General features: G+C 40.7%; 6 protein-coding genes across 6 annotated transcripts in view; all 6 read left to right on the top strand.

Moving 5' to 3' along the window:
- Positions 1-607: 607 nt before the first annotated feature.
- LOC130072884 (protocadherin beta-15-like) lies at positions 608-3065 on the top strand. Its single transcript, XM_056238186.1, has one exon. The coding sequence runs from the start codon at positions 645-647 to the stop codon at positions 3063-3065; it is 2421 nt and encodes an 806-aa protein (XP_056094161.1). The 5' UTR covers positions 608-644.
- Positions 3066-4984: 1919 nt separating this feature from the next.
- On the top strand, positions 4985-7553 carry LOC130072885 (protocadherin beta-15-like). The gene is made up of 2 exons (XM_056238187.1): positions 4985-7456; positions 7548-7553. Exons 1-2 carry the CDS (start codon positions 5024-5026, stop codon positions 7551-7553), a joined length of 2439 nt encoding a protein of 812 aa, XP_056094162.1. The 5' UTR covers positions 4985-5023.
- A 1793-nt stretch (positions 7554-9346) lies between these two features.
- On the top strand, positions 9347-11857 carry LOC130072886 (protocadherin beta-15-like). The gene has a single exon (XM_056238188.1). The coding sequence runs from the start codon at positions 9413-9415 to the stop codon at positions 11855-11857; it is 2445 nt and encodes an 814-aa protein (XP_056094163.1). The 5' UTR covers positions 9347-9412.
- Positions 11858-13639: 1782 nt separating this feature from the next.
- On the top strand, positions 13640-16255 carry LOC130072887 (protocadherin beta-16-like). Its single transcript, XM_056238190.1, has one exon. It carries the CDS (start codon positions 13859-13861, stop codon positions 16253-16255), a length of 2397 nt encoding a protein of 798 aa, XP_056094165.1. The 5' UTR covers positions 13640-13858.
- A 1874-nt stretch (positions 16256-18129) lies between these two features.
- Positions 18130-20586, top strand: LOC130072888 (protocadherin beta-15-like). The gene has a single exon (XM_056238191.1). It carries the CDS (start codon positions 18169-18171, stop codon positions 20584-20586), a length of 2418 nt encoding a protein of 805 aa, XP_056094166.1. The 5' UTR covers positions 18130-18168.
- Positions 20587-22660: 2074 nt separating this feature from the next.
- LOC130072826 (protocadherin gamma-A12-like) overlaps positions 22661-25402 on the top strand; it is a 163813-nt gene continuing 161071 nt past the window's right edge. The window contains exon 1 of the mRNA XM_056238127.1: positions 22661-25200. Within this exon, the coding sequence (XP_056094102.1) occupies positions 22825-25200 (2376 nt within the window). The 5' untranslated portion in view covers positions 22661-22824. The remainder of the gene's footprint in view (positions 25201-25402) is intronic.

The raw sequence follows: 25402 nt of genomic DNA on the forward strand, positions 1-25402 counted from the left end.
AAAGAAGTAAGTCTAGTTGATTAAGAGTTCTGTCAAGCTCATTTTGACATTTTATCTAACATTAGTTTGTCCTCGAGAATAAATTGTTGCTATTTTAAGTAGTTTTGCCTTTCTCTAATCGATGTCAATTGGCTTATGAATGCAATTAAATTCTAATGTCAACACTTTTTAAAGCTATTTTAGTCATATTGAAAATGGCATAGAGCATTTCTTTTTTTATGTTGTAGTTGTGTTGCTGTCCGTGATGCTGCACTGGCATTTACGGATGGCATTTAATGTTGTGGTCGTATTTATCTCTTCAGTGAATGTTGCTTCTTGGTCATGTTGTTGCAGAGAGTATACGTATATTCCAGGACTTCATACTGTCAGAATGTCATGCAGTTTCTTATTTTAACTCACAGTGTCGCTGTTCACTAGCAAAACTATGAGTGTGTCCAGTACACATCTCTCCACCCTGCTTCTGATGTCATACACAGGGCTTCAAGCTCGCCTCATTATAGAACATCGTCGACGGAGACTGCCTCTTATACTGTACTTCTGTCTACATTTCTAAATTTAGATTTACATGTATGTTTTCCTTTACATGTATACGGTTGTCTTGCTGGATTTAATTGCTTAGGCAAACGTTCTGTGTTTTTGCTGAGATGTTTGGCCTTTTGTTCTTCGTGCTGATGGCGCACACCGCTTATGGAGACGTGAGCTATTCTTTCCCGGAGGAGATGAAACGCGGATCTGTGATTGGAAATATAGCAAAGGATCTCGGGCTCGATGTGAACAGACTGTCATCTCGTAAGGCTCGTATTGATACTGAAGGTAACAGAAAACGATACTGTGACATTATTCTGAATACTGGAGAACTGACCGTAGCGGAGAGAATCGACAGAGAGGAGATTTGTGGAAAGAAAGCTTCATGTGTTATTAAACAAGAGCTCGTGCTGGAAAATCCATTAGAACTACACCACTTCATTCTCAGTATTGAGGATATAAATGATAATTCACCACAATTCAAACAAAGTGTAATCAAATTCGAAATACGGGAATCAGCGGTCAAAGGATCTCGTTATTTATTAGATGAGGCCCACGATGCGGATATTGGCATGAATTCAGTGCAGACATATGTAATGCAAGACAATGAACACTTTCTTCTTAGTGTATTAACGCGTTCAAATGGAAGAAAATATGGCGAGCTTGTTCTTAATAAAGAGTTGGATCGTGAGCAGCAGAAAGAGGTGACTTTAATTCTTACTGCGGTAGACGGCGGGACTCCACCGAGATCAGGGACTGTAGCCATACACGTCACTGTGCTGGATGCTAATGATAATGCTCCAGTCTTTAGTCAGGCCGTCTATAAAGTCAGTCTGCCTGAAAATTCTCCTGTAGATACTGTAGTGGTGACAGTGAGCGCTACTGATGCTGACGAGGGACAGAATGGACAAGTGACGTACGAATTTGGTCATTTATCCGAACGCCTTCTAGAAATATTTTCTCTTAACTCGTTGTCTGGAGAGATTAAACTAACAGGACTCATTGATTATGAGCAGGATAATTTAATTGAATTGCCAATTCAAGCCAAAGATGGACAAGGGTTAGCGAGTCATTGCACAGTAATAATAGATGTTATTGATGTCAATGATAACAGCCCTATAATAGTAATTAGCTCTCTTAACAGTCCCGTTCTTGAGAACGCGTTACCCGGTACAGAGGTTGGCATCATTAATGTGCAGGACAGAGATTCTGAGAATAACGGACAGGTGCGCTGCTCCATTCAGCAAAACGTCCCATTTAAACTCGTTCCTTCAGTCAAAAATTACTATTCTCTGGTGACCACAGGTGAATTAGACCGCGAGCTGCTCTCTGATTATAATATTACAATCACTGCTACTGATGAGGGCTCTCCGCCTTTATCTTCCACTAAGAATATTCACTTGACTGTTGCTGACGTGAATGATAATCCACCTGTATTTGAGGAGCAGAATTACAGAGCTTATGTGCAAGAAAATAACACACCGGGCTCCTCTATTTGTTCAGTATCAGCTACAGACCCGGACTGGAGACAGAATGGCACTGTAGTTTATTCTCTGTTGTCCTCTGATGTCAATGGCGCACCGGTGTCCTCCTTTCTATCCATTAACGGAGACACCGGGGTCATTCATGCCGTGAGGTCGTTTGATTACGAACAGCTGAAGAGTTTCAAAGTGCTCGTGTTAGCCAGAGACAACGGTTCTCCTCCTCTGAGCAGTAACGTGACCGTGAGTGTCTTCATATCGGATGAGAATGACAACTCCCCTCAGATATTATACCCCTCTCCGGAAGGAAACTCCTTCATGACCGAGATGGTTCCCAAAGCTGCACAGGCGCGCTCCCTGGTCTCCAAGGTGATCGCCGTGGACGCGGATTCTGGACAGAACGCGTGGCTCTCGTATCACATTATTAAAGCGACTGATCCGGGACTTTTCACTATCGGTGTCCACAGCGGGGAGATCAGGACGCAGCGGGACATTTCTGAATCTGACAGCATGAAACAGAACCTTATTGTGTCCGTGAGAGATAACGGACAGCCCTCTCTCTCGGCCACGTGCGCGCTGTATTTACTCATATCAGATAACTTGGCTGAAGTTCCAGAACTGAAAGACATGTCTCATGACGAGAGCAGCTCCAAACTGACGTTTTATTTGATCATCGCGCTGGTGTCCGTTTCCACTTTCTTCCTGACCTTCATCATCATCATCCTGGCTGTGAGGTTTTGTCGCAGGAGAAAGCCCAGACTGTTGTTTGATGGAGCTGTAGCCATTCCCAGCGCGTATCTCCCTCCAAATTACGCAGAGGTGGAGGGCGCGGGAACTCTCCGCAGCGCTTACAATTATGACGCGTACCTGACCACGGGCTCGCGCACTAGTGACTTCAAGTTCGTCAGATCTTATAATGAGGGCACACTGACTGCTGACCTGACTCTGAAGAAGACTCAGTCCGCTGTGGATGATCTTGAAGGACTTGATGGAGAAATGAGCGACTCGTTTCAGGTAGGACTAAGTTTGTTTACATATTTATATATGTTGGTGGATTGAAATAGTGGAAAAGTGTATTTTCCCCCATTTGACTGCTTTCATTGGCGATGTTTTCTGTTCTTGGCAGATCACGTGGCTTTTTCAAATTATTATTATTATGATATTTGTAGACAAATATTTTTGAGGGTCAGTTTGAAGTCATTTAGCTGTATTATGTGGTCTCTTGCACATTTTTCTGGTCTAGTATGAACTATGTGGCATGATTCACAACTCGATGTGTTTTAGTGTTTATTTTTTGGCACTAGCTGCTATTTTTGGTTCAAAGCAGTAAAAGTTGTTTGTTAGTAATCTTTAACTGTTACAAGGACATGTTGAATTTGTGATGAAATGTTGATATTTTAAGCAGTTGACTTTATATCTTAATGTAGTGAATGGAATTCATTTCGGATGTCAGTTTTAGTAATATTCCGTTGAGCGAAGTATTTTAAACGTCGTTTTAGTCTGATTGGAAATACAATATACACAATACAATATACTTTATTGTCCCCTTAGGGAAATTTGTCTTGGGCTCAGTGTATGCTGCATTTCCAGAATAAAGAATAAATAAATAGATAAGAATTTATAAATAAATTCTAAATCAATCACAGAATAAATCAAACACATGTATCTCACCTAAACAATCCATACAGTGGAGCAAAACATGTAGAACATCGTCATATTGCACATCTAAAAAGGCCACTGTTATCCCACAAATAACGGTCGCATAAACCTTAAGAACAGCAATAAAATAACAATAACCACCAATAAATAAGAATTATAATATAAAGCAATACATAATGTTAAGTAATCAGTGCTAACCAGAGACAATCATAGGCCTTTGTCCTTGCCAATTAAAAAATCCAATGGAGACAGGCACAAAAGTTTTTTTTAAACCGGTTCAGTCGACATTTGGGCACTCTACCTTCTTCCTGAAGACCAAAGCACATATTCAGGATGAAGGATGTGAGAAGGCCCAGCCAGTATCTTTTGTACCCCTCTGTACACAGACTGCTCATTTAATGTTTGGAGCGATGGATGGTCTTTCCACTCCACAATTTTCATGGCAGTCTTGATCATGTTGGAAAGTCTGTTTTTTTTTTTTTTTTACTTTACAGAGAGGTTACCATAACAGGCTTGGATCCCATACCTGATTAGACTCTCCAGAACAGCTTGATAAAACACAGTCATGATTTTTTGTTGACACCATACAATCTGAGTCTCCACAGAAAGTAAAGTCTTTGTTGGAGTTTAGAACATTGTCAACATGAACCTGCCATGTGAGCATCAAAGTAGATGCAGAGATACTTATAAGAGCACACCTGTTTGATTTGAGTGTCATGAATAAATAACAGAAAATGGCGTAGTGCAGGTTTTCCCTGTTGCTGTCCGTGGTGCTGCACTGTCATACTATTGGTGTTTGGATATTTTACTCTTACGTATTTGTAGCTCTCTAACCCTACATGGCTTCATATATATATATATATATATATATATATATATATATATATATATATATACATGCATTGTTTGTGTTTTTATCTCTCCACTTCAGGGAATGTTGCTGTTGGCTTTTGCTTATCTAAACAATTACAATACAATATAAAATAAAATAAGAATAGTTGCTAAATAAACACACAATACCCATTCATTGTATACTATAACACTTAATTCTGTGAGAAAAATGGATGTCATGCAGTTTCTTATTTTAACTCACAGTGTCGCTGTTCACCTGCAAAACAATGTGTATGTTCAGCACACATCTCTCCACCCTGTTTCTGATGTCATACGCTGGGCTTCGAGCTCGCCTCGTTATACAAAAAAAAAAAAAAAAAAAACATCTTCGAGGGCGACTGACTGCGGATAATACTGTCCTTCTGGCTATTATTCTACATTGAGTTTTCTTTTACATGTTCATAGTTGTATTTCTAGATTTAATTTCTGCTTATCTTAAGCAATTCAGGTTAATCGTTTCGGCCGAGATGTTTGGCCTTTTGTTCTTCGTGCTGATGGCGCACACCGCTTATGGAGACGTGAGCTATTCTTTCCCGGAGGAGATGAAACGCGGATCTGTGATTGGAAATATAGCAAAGGATCTCGGGCTCGATGTGAACAGACTGTCATCTCGTAAGGCTCGTATTGATACTGAAGGTAACAGAAAACGATACTGTGACATTAATCTGAATACTGGAGAACTGACCGTAGCGGAGAGAATCGACAGAGAGAGTCTTTGTGGAAAGAAAGCTTCATGCGTTTTGAAGCAGGAGCTCGTGTTAGAAAACCCTTTGGAGCTGCATCGATTTATTCTCAATATTCAGGACTTAAACGATAATTCACCACAATTCAAACAAACTCTAATCAATTTCGAAATTAGGGAATCTGCAGACAAAGAATCTCGTTATTTATTAGAAGAGGCTCATGATTCCGATATTGAAATGAATTCAGTGCAGTCATATACACTTAAAAAAAATGAACATTTTCTCCTTAATGTAGTTACTATGGCAAATGGAAGAAAACATGGAGAGCTCGTTCTTAATAAAGAGCTTGACCGTGAGCATCAGAAAGAGGTGACTTTAATTCTTACTGCGGTAGACGGCGGGACTCCACCGAGATCAGGGACTGTAGCCATACACGTCACTGTGCTGGATGCTAATGATAATGCTCCAGTCTTTAGTCAGGCCGTCTATAAAGTCAGTCTGCCTGAAAATTCTCCTCTAGATACTGTAGTGGTGACAGTGAGCGCTACTGATGCTGACGAGGGACAAAATGGAGAGGTGACGTATGAATTTGGTCATTTGACTGAAAACCACCTGCAAACATTTTCGCTGGATCCATTGTCTGGGGAGATTAAAATAACGGGGCTCATTGATTATGAGGAGGAAAGCTCAATTGAGCTTACAATTCAAGGTAAAGATGGTCAAGGGTTAGTCAGTTATTGTACTGTATTAATTTATGTTGTTGATACCAACGATAATTTCCCTATTATTATGATTAAATCTCTTAAAATCCCCATTCCTGAGAACGCGTTACCCGGTACAGAGGTTGGCATCATTAATGTGCAGGACAGAGACTCTGAGAATAACGGACAGGTGCGCTGCTCCATTCAGCAAAACGTCCCATTTAAACTCGTTCCTTCAATCAAAAATTACTATTCTCTGGTGACCACAGGTGAATTAGACCGCGAGCTGCTCTCTGATTATAATATTACAATCACTGCTACTGATGAGGGCTCTCCGCCTTTATCTTCCACTAAGAATATTCACTTGACTGTATCTGACGTGAATGATAATCCACCTGTATTTGAGGAGCAGAATTACAGAGCTCATGTGCAAGAAAATAACACACCGGACTCCTCTATTTGTTCAGTATCAGCTACAGACCCGGACTGGAGACAGAATGGCACTGTTGTTTATTCTCTGTTGTCCTCTGATGTCAATGGCGCACCGGTGTCCTCCTTTCTATCCATTAACGGAGACACCGGGGTCATTCATGCCGTGAGGTCGTTTGATTACGAACAGCTGAAGAGTTTCAAAGTGCTCGTGTTAGCCAGAGACAACGGTTCTCCTCCTCTAAACAGTAACGTGACCGTGAGTGTCTTCATATCGGATGAGAATGACAACTCCCCTCAGATATTATACCCCTCTCCAGAGGGAAACTCCTTCATGACCGAGATGGTTCCCAAAGCTGGGCTGGCGTGCTCCCTGGTCTCCAAGGTGATCGCCGTGGACGCGGATTCTGGACAGAACGCGTGGCTCTCGTATCACATTATTAAAGCGACTGATCCGGGACTTTTCACTATCGGTGTCCACAGCGGGGAGATCAGGACGCAGCGGGACATTTCTGAATCTGACAGCATGAAACAGAACCTTATTGTGTCCGTGAGAGATAACGGACAGCCCTCTCTCTCGGCCACGTGCGCGCTGTATTTACTCATATCAGATAACTTGGCTGAAGTTCCAGAACTGAAAGACATGTCTCATGACGAGAGCAGCTCCAAACTGACGTTTTATTTGATCATCGCGCTGGTGTCCGTTTCCACTTTCTTCCTGACCTTCATCATCATCATCCTGGCTGTGAGGTTTTGTCGCAGGAGAAAGCCCAGACTGTTGTTTGATGGAGCTGTAGCCATTCCCAGCGCGTATCTCCCTCCAAATTACGCAGAGGTGGAGGGCGCGGGAACTCTCCGCAGCGCTTACAATTATGACGCGTACCTGACCACGGGCTCGCGCACTAGTGACTTCAAGTTCGTCAGATCTTATAATGAGGGCACACTGACTGCTGACCTGACTCTGAAGAAGACTCAGTCCGCTGTGGATGATCTTGAAGGACTTGATGCGGAAATCAACGATTCGTTTCAGGTAGGACTAACAAAGATTTTCTTATTTATAAAAAAAAAGATAAAAAAAAAAGACATTGTGTTTACAGAGTGGCAGTGTCAAAAGGCTCTCTCGATGAAAATATTGCTTGGCTTTTTTTTTTCTTTTTTCTTTTTTTCTTTTTTTGTAGACATGAACATTTTTGAGCTTCAATTTAAAGACTGAAAACTATTACAACTTTTAAAATAATAATTTTTATTGGTTAGTTTTTTTTGCACGTGGTTCTCTTTATGCAAGTATTCTATAATATTTCATGTACATATTAAACAATTTTGATATGCAAGTTTTTTACTTTACTTTGGGATCTAGTAAATAATGGCCAAATTGTGCAAACTTGATCTTTGCTTGTCGAGACACATTTTCCTTAAATATAATGACTTTAATCATTACCATTTCTGAAACCCTGTTTAATCAGAATACAGACAGTTACAGAGATTTTTTTTTGGCCCAGGATAAAGGCATGTAATGTGATCCCGCGCAATGTGGATCATTTATGTTTTCTAATTATTTTATTTACAGTTTTGCATTCCTATTGTAGTCTGTTATTTAAAATAATGTTATTAAGGGTTTACATTATTTTCTTATTTCATTATTTTTTAGATTTAGTTTCTGTTTACTGTCCATGGTGCTGTACAGGCAGTGTCTGTTGCTGTTGAGGTTTTGCTCTTGTACTAGGTCTGTATACAGTCGTGTCATTTACGAGTAGATGTTATAGAAATTGAGCTGGTTCTGTTTTCACATCCTCAGAGAATGTTTGGTTGAGGGACTTGATGCGGACATGATTGATCCGACCTTTCCAAATAGGACGAACGAAGTTTATATGTATGTTCTGCGATTACAGATTACATACTTATTTGTATTTTGATAGACTGCTTTCACTAACAACTGACTCTTAAAGACTTTGAAGTTCATTTTAAAAGTCTGAGTTTCACGAGTCTTCGTTTACATGCATTTTTATACTATTTTTGTCAGTCGCTAGGATCCCTTTATAGAACTGACATTGACATTGTATATAATTGATTGACCATTTTAGCGGTTTACAAATTGTCTTATTAATACCTCTATCTGCCATAAAATTTCATTTGAAGCCTAAATGGCAGTAAATTAAAATACAATATGTCGTATCTGGGTAATATTTTAGATTCAAAGAACTTAAAATAGTTTTATTTTTTGTTGTTTTTTTAATGAAAGAAATCTGATATGTCTCGTTCTGAAAGGTAATCTTTTAAACTCATTTAAACTTTCCTGTGACATCAGTAGCTGTCTCTCTGCGTGGATTGTGCAGTTTGTAATTTAATCTGTGACAACATGCTGCTGTTTAAAGTTTAGCGTTTTTCTCATCTTTGTCTTTATGTGATATTGGCTTATAAAAGCAAATTTGTATGTCAGCTACTTTTTAAACACTCTTTTAGTCTGGTTAGAAATGACAGGGTTTTCCTGTTGCTGTCCGTGGTGCTGCAATGTCAATTACTCTTGTTTGGTGTCTTGCTCTTATGTAGCTCCTATGACTCTATCCCGCCAATCATCATCATCATCATCATCATCATCATCATCTTCTTCTTCTTCTTCTTCTTCCTCCTCCTCCTCCTCCAGTAGGCCTTCTACAAATATTGTGGTCGTGTCTATTACACTCGTCAGGGAATGTTGCTGCCGGCTCACGTTTTGCTAAATAATTTTACCTATAATCGACACTTAATTCTTTCAGAAATATGTATGTTGTGCAGTTTCTTCTTTTAACTCATAGTGTCGCTGTTCACCTGCAAAACAATGTGTGTCTTCTGTACACATCTCTCCACCCTGCTTCTGATGTCATACACTGGGCTTCAGGCTCGCCTCTACAGAAAATCATTGACGGCGACTGATTGCTGCTAATACTGTGGCTATTATTCTACCTTGAGTTTTATATTTGTGTTTTCTTTTACACGTTAAGCGCTGTATTGCTATAGTTGCTGGTCAATATCTGAAGCATTTCAAAGGTTCATCGTTTCTGCTGAGATGTTTGGCCTTTTGTTCTTCGTGATGATGGCGCACACCGCTTATGGAGACGTGAGCTATTCTTTCCCGGAGGAGATGAAACGCGGATCTGTGATTGGAAATATAGCAAAGGATCTCGGGCTCGATGTGAACAGACTGTCATCTCGTAAGGCTCGTATTGATACTGAAGGTAACAGAAAACGATACTGTGATATTAATCTGAATACTGGAGAACTGACCGTAGCGGAGAGAATCGACAGAGAGGAGATTTGTGGAAAGAAAGCTTCGTGTGTTATTAAACAAGAGCTCGTGCTTGAAAATCCTTTAGAGCTACATCGTTTTATTCTCAATATTGAGGACATAAATGATAATTCACCACAGTTCAAGGAAAGTGTTGTAAAATTCGAAATACAGGAATCAGCGGTCAAAGGATCTCGTTATTTATTAGAAGAGGCTTACGATGCTGATATTGGCATGAATTCAGTGCAGTCATATACACTTCAAAATAATGAACATTTTCTTCTTAATGTACTAACCAGGGCAAATGGGAAAAAATATGGCGAGCTTGTTCTTAATAAAGAGTTGGATCGTGAGCAGCAGAAAGAGGTGACTTTAATTCTTACTGCGGTAGACGGCGGGACTCCACCGAGATCAGGGACTGTAGCCATACACGTCACTGTGCTGGATGCTAATGATAATGCTCCAGTCTTTAGTCAGGCCGTCTATAAAGTCAGTCTGCCTGAAAACTCTCCTCTAGAGACTGTAGTGGTGACAGTGAGCGCTACTGATCCTGACGAGGGACAGAATGGAGAAGTGACGTATGCATTTGGTCATTTACTTCAAAAGATCCTGCAATTATTTTTCATCGATGCAGTGTCTGGTGTAATTAAACTAACAGGTCCAATTGATTATGAAGAGGAGAGTACGATCGAACTTCCCATTCAAGCTAAAGATGGTCAAGGGTTAGCCAGTTATTCCACCGTATTAATAGATATTGTTGATGTTAACGATAACGCACCTATGGTTATACTTAAATCTCTTAATAGTCCAGTTCCTGAGAACGCGTTTCCCGGTACAGAGGTTGGCATCATTAATGTGCAGGACAGAGACTCTGAGAATAACGGACAGGTGCGCTGCTCTATTCAGCAAAACGTCCCATTTAAACTCGTTCCTTCAATCAAAAATTACTATTCTCTGGTGACCACAGGTGAATTAGACCGCGAGCTGATCTCTGATTATAATATTACAATCACTGCTACTGATGAGGGCTCTCCGCCTTTATCTTCCACTAAGAATATTCACTTGACTGTATCTGACGTGAATGATAATCCACCTGTATTTGAGGAGCAGAATTACAGAGCTTATGTGCAAGAAAATAACACACCGGGCTCCTCTATTTGTTCAGTATCAGCTACAGACCCGGACTGGAGACAGAATGGCACTGTAGTTTATTCTCTGTTGTCCTCTGATGTCAATGGCGCACCGGTGTCCTCCTTTCTATCCATTAACGGAGACACCGGGGTCATTCATGCCGTGAGGTCGTTTGATTACGAACAGCTGAAGAGTTTCAAAGTGCTCGTGTTAGCCAGAGACAACGGTTCTCCTCCTCTGAGCAGTAACGTGACCGTGAGTGTCTTCATATCGGATGAGAATGACAACTCCCCTCAGATATTATACCCCTCTCCGGAAGGAAACTCCTTCATGACCGAGATGGTTCCCAAAGCTGCGCTGGCGCGCTCCCTGGTCTCCAAGGTGATCGCCGTGGACGCGGATTCTGGACAGAACGCGTGGCTCTCGTATCACATTGTTAAAGCGACTGATCCGGGACTTTTCACTATCGGTGTCCACAGCGGGGAGATCAGGACGCAGCGGGACATTTCTGAATCTGACAGCATGAAACAGAACCTTATTGTGTCCGTGAGAGATAACGGACAGCCCTCTCTCTCAGCCACGTGCGCGCTGTATTTACTCATATCAGATAACTTGGCTGAAGTTCCAGAACTGAAAGACATGTCTCATGACGAGAGCAGCTCCAAACTGACGTTTTATTTGATCATCGCGCTGGTGTCCGTTTCCACTTTCTTCCTGACCTTCATCATCATCATCCTGGCTGTGAGGTTTTGTCGCAGGAGAAAGCCCAGACTGTTGTTTGATGGAGCTGTAGCCATTCCCAGCGCGTATCTCCCTCCAAATTACGCAGAGGTGGAGGGCGCGGGAACTCTCCGCAGCGCTTACAATTATGACGCGTACCTGACCACGGGCTCGCACACTAGTGACTTCAAGTTCGTCAGATCTTATAATGAGGGCACACTGACTGCTGACCTGACTCTGAAAAAGACTCAGTCCGCTGTGGATGATCTTGAAGGACTTGATGCGGAAATCAACGATTCGTTTCAGGTAGGACTAACAAAGGATTTATTTATTTATTTATTTATTTATTTATATGTTCTGTATTGCCTGCTTTGATTGGCATATACTTTAACATATTAGAGGATTGTGTTTGAAGTCAGAAAAGTAACTTTATCAAGTAAGGTTTTTTATAAAATAATTTATTTCTCAAGCAAGTTATTTTTATATATATTTTTTATAAACCAGGGCCAGTTTGTTTGTTATTAGACACATATTTTTTTTTTTAAATGTTTGGTTTTAAAGGGATTTCCGAAATGTTAACAATTGAGATTAAATGGCTCAAACCCATCTAATATGATCCATGCGTGAATTGTTGGTGAGTTTCTCTATATTTTTATTAACTTTTTTGTCTTCATCTCGTGTTAAAAAAAATATATTAGACGGTAAGTTTAGAGGAAAGGGGCATGTCCATGGTGCTGTACAGACAGTGTCTGTTGCTGGTGGAGTTTTGCTGTATAATGTGTATACAGTCATGTTTTAAAAAATATGTACATTTTATATGCCCTTGAAAAACGAGCTTGTTCTCTTTTAAATTCTATGATAATATTTGGTTGTTCCGGGCCTTTGATATTGTGAAGTAATTGCAAGTGTTGTATCCAAGTTTTACCATTTAGCTTCAGAGTTATTAGAGTTTCCCAATTTAACTCTGTGTTGTTGTTTACCAGTGCCAGCACCGTTGACATTCACATTGTTTTTGTCCACTCTGTTGATAATGTCATATTCAGGACTGACATCACAGTTCGCTGTAGACAACAGGTGATGTTGAGCGGTTACCTCAATTGTTGTGCTATTATATTGACTATGAACTAGATTAAATCATTTGCGATGTCTTGTACAATTGTATTCTTTATAAATTGGTCAAATGTGTGTTCTTGTGATCTTGAAGGACATAGTGAGGACATGAGTTACTCTTTAAAGTAGGACTAACGAATACTCTCTTTAGATAAATAGTTATAGTCTGGGTTTACAGATTAAATGTGTAGGCCTATATGTAATTTAATTGACTGCTTTCATTGACAACAGGCTCTTTAAAATAGCAAGATCACGCGGTGCATTCAAGTGCTTTTAGACACATGGACATTTACGAGGTTCAGTTTAAAGTCTGAAATGTAGTTAAATTAGTCTAGTTTATTTATTTATTGCTCATGTATGATCTATTGTCCATGTTTCACGAGTCGTCTTACTATTGAGTTTTGCATTATTTTTTCGTCAGTAGGATTTTTTTATTCGAAGAGCTTCTGTAAGCTTATCTGTTGGTGACATTTTAAATAAATCCGAAACTGACTCGTTTTGTTGACTAATCGTTTTCTCGAGCTCATTTTATCATTTTTTTTCTAATTGTTACTTTGTTTGCCTTTATATGGATGCGGATATTAATCGAATCTATGACAAAATGTTGCTGTTTTATATGTGATTTTATGTTTATCTCATCGATGTCTCCTTTATGTGAAATATGTCTTTTATAAAGGCAAATAAATTCCGATGTCAGCATTTTTTAAATGTCATTTTGGTAGAATTGGAAATAGCATTGATCATGTTTGACTGTCGCTGTCCGTGGTGCTGCACCGGGATTTATTCTTGGTGTTTGGGTTTTTTGCTACTAAATAATGTTGCAATCTAAACAGCTGTTTTTGCTTTAGTACCTTACAAGTTGTGCTTTTATATTTATCTTCCAGTCGTCAGTGAATGTCGCTGCTTGTTCTTGTTTCTCAGAATAATTCAGTAGGCCTATATGCAAGTTAGGTGTACATTCCAGCACTTAATTCTGTTAAAAGATACAAATATCATGCAGTTTCTTCTTTTAACTCACAGTGTCGCTGTTCACCTGCAAAACCATGTGTGTGTTCAGTACACATCTCTCCACCCTGCTTCTGATGTCATACACAGGGCTTCAAGCTCGCCTCATTATAGAATCGTCGACGGAGACTGCCTCATATACTGTACTTCTGCCCACACTCGTAATTTAAATTTACATTTATGTTTTCCTTTTACATGTATATTGTTGTGTTCCTGGATTTAATTGCTTAGGCATTTCAAACGTTCTGCGTTTTTGCTGAGATGTTTGGCCTTTTGTTCTTCGTGCTGATGGCGCACACCGCTTATGGAGACGTGAGCTATTCTTTCCCGGAGGAGATGAAACGCGGATCTGTGATTGGAAATATAGCAAAGGATCTCGGGCTCGATGTGAACAGACTGTCATCTCGTAATGCTCGCATTGATACTGAAGGTAACAGAAAACGATACTGTGATATTAATCTGAATACTGGAGAACTGACCGTAGCGGAGAGAATCGACAGAGAAGAGATTTGTGGCGACAGGGTTTCATGTGTTTTAAAATTTGAGTTCATGCTCGAGGATCCCTTAGAGCTGCACCGTGTTTCAGTTCAAATTCAGGATATTAATGACAATTCGCCTGTTTTCTCAAAGGATTTGATCACATTTGAAATTAGTGAGTCTGCTGTCCGAGGAACTCGCTATCGCTTGAATTCGGCTCATGATGCGGATGTAGGACAGAATGCAGTTCAGAAATACAATCTACAAAAAAATTATAATTTTCAACTGGCTTTAAATTCAAATGTAGACGGAGAAAAGAATTTGGAATTATTGCTAGATAAAGAGTTGGATCGAGAGCAGCAGAAAGAGGTGACTTTAATTCTTACTGCGGTAGACGGCGGGACTCCACCGAGATCAGGGACTGTAGCCATACACGTCACTGTGCTGGATGCTAATGATAATGCTCCAGTCTTTAGTCAGGCCGTCTATAAAGTCAGTCTGCCTGAAAACTCTCCTCTAGATACTGTAGTGGTGACAGTGAGCGCTACTGATGCTGACGAGGGACAGAATGGAGAAGTGACGTATGAATTTGGTCGTATCTCTGACAGAGCTAGAAAGCTGTTCTCAGTAGATCCACATACAGGTCACATTCAAGTTACAGGTGCCCTTGATTTCGAGGACGAAGCTGTTTATGAATTACGTGTAGAAGGAAAAGATGGATTTGGTTTATCCAGTGACGCTAAAGTTGTAATTCAACTTACAGATGTTAATGACAATGCTCCTGAGATACGTTTAAAATCTTTGCGTAGTCCCGTTCCTGAGAACGCGTTACCCGGTACAGAGGTTAGCATCATTAATGTTCAGGACAGAGACTCTGAGAATAACGGACAGGTGCGCTGCTCCATTCAGCAAAACGTCCCATTTAAACTCGTTCCTTCAATCAAAAATTACTATTCTCTGGTGACCACAGGTGAATTAGACCGCGAGCTGCTCTCTGATTATAATATTACAATCACTGCTACTGATGAGGGCTCTCCCCCTTTATCTTCCACCAAGAATATTCACTTGACTGTATCTGACGTGAATGATAATCCACCTGTATTTGAGGAGCAGAATTACAGAGCTCATGTGCAAGAAAATAACACACCGGGCTCCTCTATTTGTTCAGTATCAGCTACAGACCCGGACTGGAGACAGAATGGCACTGTAGTTTATTCTCTGTTGTCCTCTGATGTCAATGGCGCACCGGTGTCCTCCTTTCTATCCATTAACGGAGACACCGGGGTCATTCATGCCGTGAGGTCGTTTGATTACGAACAGCTGAAGAGTTTCAAAGTGCTCGTGTTAGCCAGAGACAACGGCTCTCCTCCTCTGAGCAGTAACGTGACCGTGAGTGTCTTCATATCGGATGAGAATGACAACTCCCCTCAGATATTATACCCCTCTCCGGAAGGAAACTCCTTCATGACCGAGATGGTCCCCAAAGCTGCACAGGCGCGCTCCCTGGTCTCCAAGGTGATCGCCGTGGACGCGGATTCTGGACAGAATGCGTGGCTCTCGTATCACATTATTAAAGCGACTGATCCGGGACTTTTCACTATCGGTGTCCACAGCGGGGAGATCAGGACGCAGCGGGACATTTCTGAATCTGACAGCATGAAACAGAACCTTATTGTGTCCGTGAGAGATAACGGACAGCCCTCTCTCTCAGCCACGTGCGCGCTGTATTTACTCATATCAGATAACTTGGCTGAAGTTCCAGAACTGAAAGACATGTCTCATGACGAGAGCAGCTCCAAACTGACGTTTTATTTGATCATCGCGCTGGTGTCCGTTTCCACTTTCTTCCTGACCTTCATCATCATCATCCTGGCCGTGAGGTTTTGTCATAGGAGAAAGCCCAGACTGTTGTTTGATGGAGCTGTAGCCATTCCCAGCGCGTATCTCCCTCCAAATTACGCAGAGGTGGAGGGCGCGGGAACTCTCCGCAGCGCTTACAATTATGACGCGTACCTGACCACGGGCTCGCGCACTAGTGACTTCAAGTTCGTCAGATCTTATAATGAGGGCACACTGACTGCTGACCTGACTCTGAAAAAGACTCAGTCCGCTGTGGATGATCTTGAAGGACTTGATGCGGAAATGAGCGACTCGTTTCAGGTAGGACTAACTTTTTTTTAAAATAGATTTAATATTTATGTTTTATATTGACTGCTTTCATTGGCCAGAAAAAAATACGTGGCTCACTCAAGTGATATTGTAGACTTGAACATTTTAGAAGGTCAGTTTGAAATTTGAAAAGTTATATCAGTGTTTTCGTATATATTATTTATTTAATACACAAACAAGTTATTTTTGTACATTTTTTATAAATATAATTTTGTAAATCAGCTGCAAATTGTTTAAAAAAAATGTTTTAAAGGGATTTCAAAAATGTTAGAAGTTGTGATTAAATGGCGTAGCCTAAACTCATGTAATGGGATCCAATGCGGTGTGGATAGTTTGTGAGTTTCTTTATAGGCTCTTTTTTTTTTGCCTTCCCGTAGTGTTAAAAAATAAATAAATGTCGGATAGTAAGTTAGATGAAAAGGGCATATTTCTATTTGCTGTCCATGGTTCTGTACAGACAATGTCTGTTGCTGGGGAGGTTTTTCCTCTATACTGTGTCTAAATACAGTCGTGTTTTTAAATGCTCTTGAAAATCGTGCTGTTCTCTTTTAAATTCTACGAGAATGTTTGGTTGTTCCGGGCCTTTGATATTGTGAAGTCATTTCATGCGTTGTATCGAAGTTTTGGCATTTATTGTCAGAGTTATTAGAGTTTCCCAATTTAACTGTGTTGTTGTTTACCAGTGCCACCGTTGGCTTTCACATTGTTTCTCTCCACTCTGTTCATGGTGTCATATTCAGGACTGACATCACAGTTCGCTGTAGACAAACAAATTATGTTAAACGGTTGAGGCTTTGACTGGATTTACAGAGTGAATGTGTAAATGCAGTTTATTTGACTGCTTTCATTGACAACATACTCTTTAAAATAGCAAGATCGCTGCGCCTCATTCAAGTGCTTTTAGACACATTAACATTTGTGAGGTTAGTTTTAAAATCTGAGGTTAGTTTTAAAATCTGAAAAATGTATAAATTAGTCTAATTTATTTATAGATTTTACTCATGTATGATTAACTGTGTAATATCATGTTTCACAAGTTGTGTTACTATTGAGTTTTGCATTCTTTTTAGTCGCTATTATTATCTTTTTCAAAGAGCTTGTATACAGTTAGCCTTTTTGGTCACATTTAAAGAAATAAATCTGAAACTGACTTGTTCTTTTGACTAATCGTTTTATCAAGCACATTTTAATGTTTTTTCTAACATCTCTTTTTGTGCCTATATTTATTAGGATTTTTGTAATCGAATCTATGACAAAATATTGCTGTTTTAGGTAGGCCTAATTTTGCGTTTCTCTCATCGATGTCTCCTTCATGTTAAATGTGGATTATAAGGGAATTTTAATTCCGACGTCAACAGTTTTTAAATACCATTTAAATAGCAATGGGAATAGCGTTAAGCAGGTTTTACTGTCGCTGTCCGCGGTGCTGCATCCGAGTTTATTCTTGACGCTTGGGTATATTACTCATAAATAATGTAACCTTCTATACCTTATTTTTTTATTTTTTTTATTATTAGTACCTTAAATGTTGTTATTTTATTTATCTCTCAATCTTCAGTTAATGTCGCTGCTTGTTCTTGTTTCTCAAAATAATTCAGCATTATGGCAAGTTCGGTGTACATTCCAAGCACTTAATTCTGTCAAGAGATTAAAAAATATATCATGCAGTTTTTTATTTTAACTCACAGTGTCGCTGTTCACCTGGAAAACCATTAGACTTCAGTACACATCTCTCCACCCTGCTTCTGATGTCATACACAGGGCTTTTAAGCTCTCCTCATTGTAGAACATCGTCGACGGAGACTGCCTCTGTACTTCTGTCTACATTTCTAAATTTAGATTTACATGTATGTTTTCCTTTACATGTTGTTGTGTTCCTGGATTTAATTGCTTAGGCATTTCAAACGTTCTGCGTTTTTGCTGAGATGTTTGCCCTTTTGTTCTTCGTGCTGATGGCGCACACCGCTTATGGAGACGTGAGCTATTCTTTCCCGGAGGAGATGAAACGCGGATCTGTGATTGGAAATATAGCAAAGGATCTCGGACTCGATGTGAACAGACTGTCATCTCGTAAGGCTCGTATTGATACTGAAGGTAACAGAAAACGATACTGTGACATTAATCTGAATACTGGAGAACTGACCGTAGCGGAGAGAATCGACAGAGAGAGTCTTTGTGGTAAGAAAGCTTCATGTATCATAAATCAGGAGCTTGTTCTTGAAAGTCCGCTAGAACTGCATCGCTTTATTTTCAATATTGAAGACATAAATGATAATCCACCACAGTTCACAGAGAGTGTTATCGAATTCGAAATACGGGAATCAGCGGTCAAAGGATCTCGTTATTTATTAGATGAGGCCCACGATGCGGACATTGGTATGAATTCAGTGCAGTCATATACACTTCAAAACAATGAACACTTTCTTCTTAGTGTATTAACGCGTTCAAATGGAAGAAAATATGGAGAGCTAGTTCTTAATAAAGAGTTGGATCGTGAGCATCAGAAAGAGTTGACTTTAATTCTTACTGCGGTAGACGGCGGGACTCCACCGAGATCAGGGACTGTAGCCATACACGTCACTGTGCTGGATGCTAATGATAATGCTCCAGTCTTTAGTCAGGCCGTCTATAAAGTCAGTCTGCCTGAAAATTCTCCTGTAGATACTGTAGTGGTGACAGTGAGCGCTACTGATGCTGACGAGGGACAAAATGGGGAAGTGACGTATGCATTTAGTCATTTATCCGAAATTACCCGGCAATTATTTTTCCTTGATGCAATTTCGGGAGAGATTAAACTAAAGGGACTCATGGATTATGAGGAGGAGACTTCAATCGAACTGCCGATTCAAGCTAAAGATGGCCAAGGGTTAGCCAGTCATTGTACAGTAATAATAGTTGTTATTGATGTCAATGATAACAGCCCTATAATAATAATTAGCTCTCTCAACAGCCCCGTTCCTGAGAACGCGTTACCCGGTACAGAGGTTGGCATCATTAATGTGCAGGACAGAGACTCTGAGAATAACGGACAGGTGCGCTGCTCCATTCAGCAAAACGTCCCATTTAAACTCGTTCCTTCAATCAAAAATTACTATTCTCTGGTGACCACAGGTGAATTAGACCGCGAGCTGCTCTCTGATTATAATATTACAATCACTGCTACTGATGAGGGCTCTCCGCCTTTATCTTCCACTAAGAATATTCACTTGACTGTATCTGACGTGAATGATAATCCACCTGTATTTGAGGAGCAGAATTACAGAGCTTATGTGCAAGAAAATAACACACCGGGCTCCTCTATTTGTTCAGTATCAGCTACAGACCCGGACTGGAGACAGAATGGCACTGTAGTTTATTCTCTGTTGTCCTCGGATGTCAATGGCGCACCGGTGTCCTCCTTTCTATCCATTAACGGAGACACCGGGGTCATTCATGCCGTGAGGTCGTTTGATTACGAACAGCTGAAGAGTTTCAAAGTGCTCGTGTTAGCCAGAGACAACGGTGCTCCTCCTCTGAGCAGTAACGTGACCGTGAGTGTCTTCATATCGGATGAGAATGACAACTCCCCTCAGATATTATACCCCTCTCCGGAAGGAAACTCCTTCATGACCGAGATGGTTCCCAAAGCTGCGCAGGCGCGCTCCCTGGTCTCCAAGGTGATCGCCGTGGACGCGGATTCTGGACAGAACGCGTGGCTCTCGTATCACATTATTAAAGCGACTGATCCGGGACTTTTCACTATCGGTGTCCACAGCGGGGAGATCAGGACGCAGCGGGACATTTCTGAATCTGACAGCATGAAACAGAACCTTATTGTGTCCGTGAGAGATAACGGACAGCCCTCTCTCTCAGCCACGTGCGCGCTGTATTTACTCATATCAGATAACTTGGCTGAAGTTCCAGAACTGAAAGACATGTCTCATGACGAGAGCAGCTCCAAACTGACGTTTTATTTGATCATCGCGCTGGTGTCCGTTTCCACTTTCTTCCTGACCTTCATCATCATCATCCTGGCTGTTAGGTTTTGTCGCAGGAGAAAGCCCAGACTGTTGTTTGATGGAGCTGTAGCCATTCCCAGCGCGTATCTCCCTCCAAATTACGCAGAGGTGGAGGGCGCGGGAACTCTCCGCAGCGCTTACAATTATGACGCGTACCTGACCACGGGCTCGCGCACTAGTGACTTCAAGTTCGTCAGATCTTATAATGAGGGCACACTGACTGCTGACCTGACTCTGAAAAAGACTCAGTCCGCTGTGGATGATCTTGAAGGACTTGATGCGGAAATGAGCGACTCGTTTCAGGTAGGACTAAGTCTTTCTTTTAAAGAATATTTGGTGGATTGAAATTGTGAAAAAGTGTATTTTCCCCACTTGACTGCTTTCATTGGCATTGTTTTCTGCTGTTGGCAGATCACGTGGCTCTTTCAAAAAAATTTTGTTTTGTTTTTTGTGGGCAAATATTTTGAGGGTCAGTTTAAAATCAGAAAAGTTGCTGCATTATGTGGTATTTTGTCTTTTTTTATTTTTAATGGTCTGGACTTCCATATTAAATGTGTATTTGTGTTCAAAGTTGACCGCTTTCACTGCCAATAGTCTCTTTGAAGACCAAAACTATCTGACTCATTCAAATGCTTTATTTCATGCACATGGACATTTTAAAATATTTTGTAAAGGCTACATTGAATAGAATTCTTTTGTTTTCTTAGTCATGTATGGTCGGTTTTAAGTTATGTGTCTGTGTGTGCGTTTGTTTGTGTGTGTGTGTGTATACCTGTCTGCGTGTGCCTGTATATTTTTTATTCGAAGTGATTGAAGTTTTGTGTTGATTTTTGAGTTACAACGTCAAAGTTTTGTGATCATCTTATCGTTGAGCTATTATCTTGTGAGTAGCCTAGTTGTAATTTCTTATGTCATGTTATTTTTCCGTGTACGAGGGGTTAATGTTGGAAATCTGCTGTTCGTTTCAAGACTAACAACGTCTTTTTAATTATATAATGGTCTGTGTTTACATTAAATTTGTATTTTCTTGTAAAGCGAAAGTTCCATTGGAAACAGGCTCTGCTCTGATAAGTTTAGCTTGACTCATTCAAGTGGTCTTTTGCAGGTGCGACATTTCAGGGTCAATTTCACGTCTGAAAAGCTACATTTATTGTCAGTTTGCGCAAGTGTTTACAGTACACCACCGGCCCACGACCTGGAAACGAAATTTGATAAGTTGCACAAGCAAGCTAATTCACTTGGGATTGTAGTCAATTATTGTGGAGGAACATTTTCCCTGAATATAATACAATACATATTTGGTTTTAAAAGGGGTTTCAGAAATATTAATGATCAATAGAGCTTGTTTAATCTGGCCCAGGATAAACGTATGTTATGTGATCCAACGCAATGTGGATCATTAATGTAGCTGTATTAATTTACTTTGTTTTAGGGTGTCACATGTTGTCTCTGTTGTGAAAAAAAAGTTTATAAATGGCTTTACATTTTTATGTAAGTATTGGTTCATAAGCGCCAGTACACTCGGATATGAAGTTTAATAGAAAGGCAATTTTTCAATTTGCTTTCCATGCTGTAGTAGAGGAAGTGTGTGTGTGTGTGAGTTGGTTTATGTGATTTATGAGGACACAAATTTGTATAATGACATGTGTATTACACTGGTATTACAACTTATGGGTGGTTTATGAGGACATTTCAAAAGTCCTCATAAATCAAATGGCTTAAAAAACATAAAAAACAATGTTTTATTAAAAAATTAAAAATGCTGCATGTCTCCTGTGATGGGTAGGTTTAGGGATAGGGGCAGTGTAGGGGGATAGAATATATAGTTTTTACGGTATAAAAACCATTACGCCTATGGAGAGTCCTCATAATGCTGTTGCACCAACATGTGTGTGTGTGTGTGTGTGTGTGTGTGTGTGTGTGTGTGCGCGCGCGCGCGTGCGTGTGTGTGTGTGTCTTTTATTATGTGAAACTGGCTTAAAAAGAAAATGTAATTCCGATCTCAGCAATTGAACTGTTTTACTATTTTAGCCGAATTGGAAACGGCATATTACAGGTTTTTCCTGTTGCTGTCCATGGTGCTTCACTGTTGCACTGCATGGTGCCCCCATACACAATGTAGGTCATAGCATTTCTGTTTTTTTTTTGTTTGTTTTTTTGTTTTTTTATACCGCAGGCCTTAATGCTGTGGTAATTTTGATCTCCCATTATTCAGGGAATGTTGCTGCTGCCTCTGGTTTTGAAAAAATAATTTCTATAAGTATATTACATCTGTTTACTGTGTTCAGGCTACGTTCTGACGCTTAATCCTGTGAAAGATATGATTCTTATGCAGTTTTCGCCTTTAACTCATAGTGTCGCTGTTCACCTACAAAACAATGTGTGTCTTCAGCACACATCTCTCCACCCTGCTTCTGATGATGTCATACACTGGGCTGCGAGATCGTCTCGTTCCAGAAAATCGTCGAATGTGACTGCTTTTTTATTATTTAGTTTCACGTGTTCTCTTTTACATTTTAACTGTTGCATTACTGGAATTACTTTTTGCTAAATTTCCCAAGCATTGCAAAGGTTGCTGCTGAGATGTTTGGCCTTTTGTTCTTCGTGCTGATGGCGCACACCGCTTATGGAGACGTGAGCTATTCTTTCCCGGAGGAGATGAAACGCGGATCTGTGATTGGAAATATAGCAAAGGATCTCGTACTCGATGTGAATACACTGTCATCTCGTAAGGCTCGCATTGATACTGAAGGTAACAGAAAACGATTCTGCGACATAAATCTGACAAAGGGAGAATTGATAGTGGCCGATCGGATAGATAGAGAGGGGCTTTGTAAGGATAGGCTTTCTTGTGTGCTTAATTTCGAATTTGTCTTAGAAAATCCTTTGGAATTGCATCGCGTTGTCCTACAAATCCAAGACATTAATGATAACTCGCCAATATTTCCCAAAGATGTAATCAAGCTAGAAATAAGTGAAAGTGCCTATAAAGGTGCTCGTTTTCGTGTCATTGAGGCTCGTGATGCGGATGTTGGCCACAATTCAGTGCAAACATACATTTTAGAGAGAAATTTAAATTTTGTTTTAGCAGTGAATTCAAAAACAGATGGAGGCAAATATGTCGAGTTAGTGTTGGATAAAGAGTTGGATCGTGAGCAGCAGAAAGAGGTGACTGTAATTCTTACTGCGGTAGACGGCGGGACTCCACCGAGATCAGGGACTGTAGCCATACACGTCACTGTGCTGGATGCTAATGATAATGCTCCAGTCTTTAGTCAGGCCGTCTATAAAGTCAGTCTGCCTGAAAATTCTCCTGTAGATACTGTAGTGGTGACAGTGAGCGCTACTGATGCTGACGAGGGACAGAATGGAGAAGTTGCCTATGAATTTGGTCATTTATCCGAATATGCAAAAGAATCTTTTTCATTGGATCATCAGACTGGACAAATTTCCGTGAAAGGGCCAATAGATTTTGAAGATGAATCAAGATATGAAATTATTGTGGAGGCTAAGGATGGGTATGGCCTTTCCTCAGACACAAAAGTGGTAATAGAAATTACTGACATAAATGACAATTCCCCCAGTCTTATAATCAAATCTCTGAAAAGTCCCGTTCCTGAGAACGCATTACCCGGTACAGAGGTTGGCATCATTAATGTGCAGGACAGAGACTCTGAGAATAACGGACAGGTGCGCTGCTCTATTCAGCAAAACGTCCCATTTAAACTCGTTCCTTCAATCAAAAATTACTATTCTCTGGTGACCACAGGTGAATTAGACCGCGAGCTGCTCTCTGATTATAATATTACAATCACTGCTACTGATGAGGGCTCTCCGCCTTTATCTTCCACTAAGAATATTCACTTGACTGTATCTGACGTGAATGATAATCCACCTGTATTTGAGGAGCAGAATTACAGAGCTCATGTGCAAGAAAATAACACACCGGGCTCCTCTATTTGTTCAGTATCAGCTACAGACCCGGACTGGAGACAGAATGGCACTGTAGTTTATTCTCTGTTGTCCTCTGATGTCAATGGCGCACCGGTGTCCTCCTTTCTATCCATTAACGGAGACACCGGGGTCATTCATGCCGTGAGGTCGTTTGATTACGAACAGCTGAAGAGTTTCAAAGTGCTCGTGTTAGCCAGAGACAACGGTTCTCCTCCTCTGAGCAGTAACGTGACCGTGAGTGTCTTTATATCGGATGAGAATGACAACTCCCCTCAGATATTATACCCCTCTCCGGATGGAAACTCCTTCATGACCGAGATGGTTCCCAAAGCTGCGCTGGCGCGCTCCCTGGTCTCCAAGGTGATCGCCGTGGACGCGGATTCTGGACAGAACACGTGGCTCTCGTATCACATTATTAAAGCGACTGATCCGGGACTTTTCACTATCGGTGTCCACAGCGGGGAGATCAGGACGCAGCGGGACATTTCTGAATCTGACAGCATGAAACAGAACCTTATTGTGTCCGTGAGAGATAACGGACAGCCCTCTCTCTCGGCCACGTGCGCGCTGTATTTACTCATATCAGATAACTTGGCTGAAGTTCCAGAACTGAAAGACATGTCTCATGACGAGAGCAGCTCCAAACTGACGTTTTATTTGATCATCGCGCTGGTGTCCGTTTCCACTTTCTTCCTAACCTTCATCATCATCATCCTGGCCGTGAGGTTTTGTCGCAGGAGAAAGCCCAGACAGTTGTTTGATGGAGCTTTAGCCATTCCCAGCGCGTATCTCCCTCCAAATTACGCAGAGGTGGAGGGCGCGGGAACTCTCCGCAGCGCTTACAATTATGACGCGTACCTGACCACGGGCTCGCGCACTAGTGACTTCAAGTTCGTCAGATCTTATAATGAGGGCACACTGACTGCTGACCTGACTCTGAAAAAGACTCAGTCCGCTGTGGATGATCTTGAAGGACTTGATGCGGAAATGAGCGACTCGTTTCAGGTAGGACTAACAAAGTATTTATGTTTTAATGGTCTGGGCTTCCATAATAAATGTGTATTTGTTTTCAAAGTTGACCGCTTTGATTGGCAACAGGCTCTTAAAAAGACCACGTGAAGATTTTCTGAGGGTGAAGTTGATGTAAGAAAAGTATTTTTTGGTATGTTTATAAATAATATTTAGATTTTCTGGTCATGAGTTATAA

Source organism: Rhinichthys klamathensis, unplaced genomic scaffold (assembly GCF_029890125.1).
Source record: "Rhinichthys klamathensis goyatoka isolate OS25496 unplaced genomic scaffold, OSU_Roscu_1.1 h1tg000509l_1, whole genome shotgun sequence".
Taxonomy (NCBI): domain Eukaryota; kingdom Metazoa; phylum Chordata; class Actinopteri; order Cypriniformes; family Leuciscidae; genus Rhinichthys; species Rhinichthys klamathensis.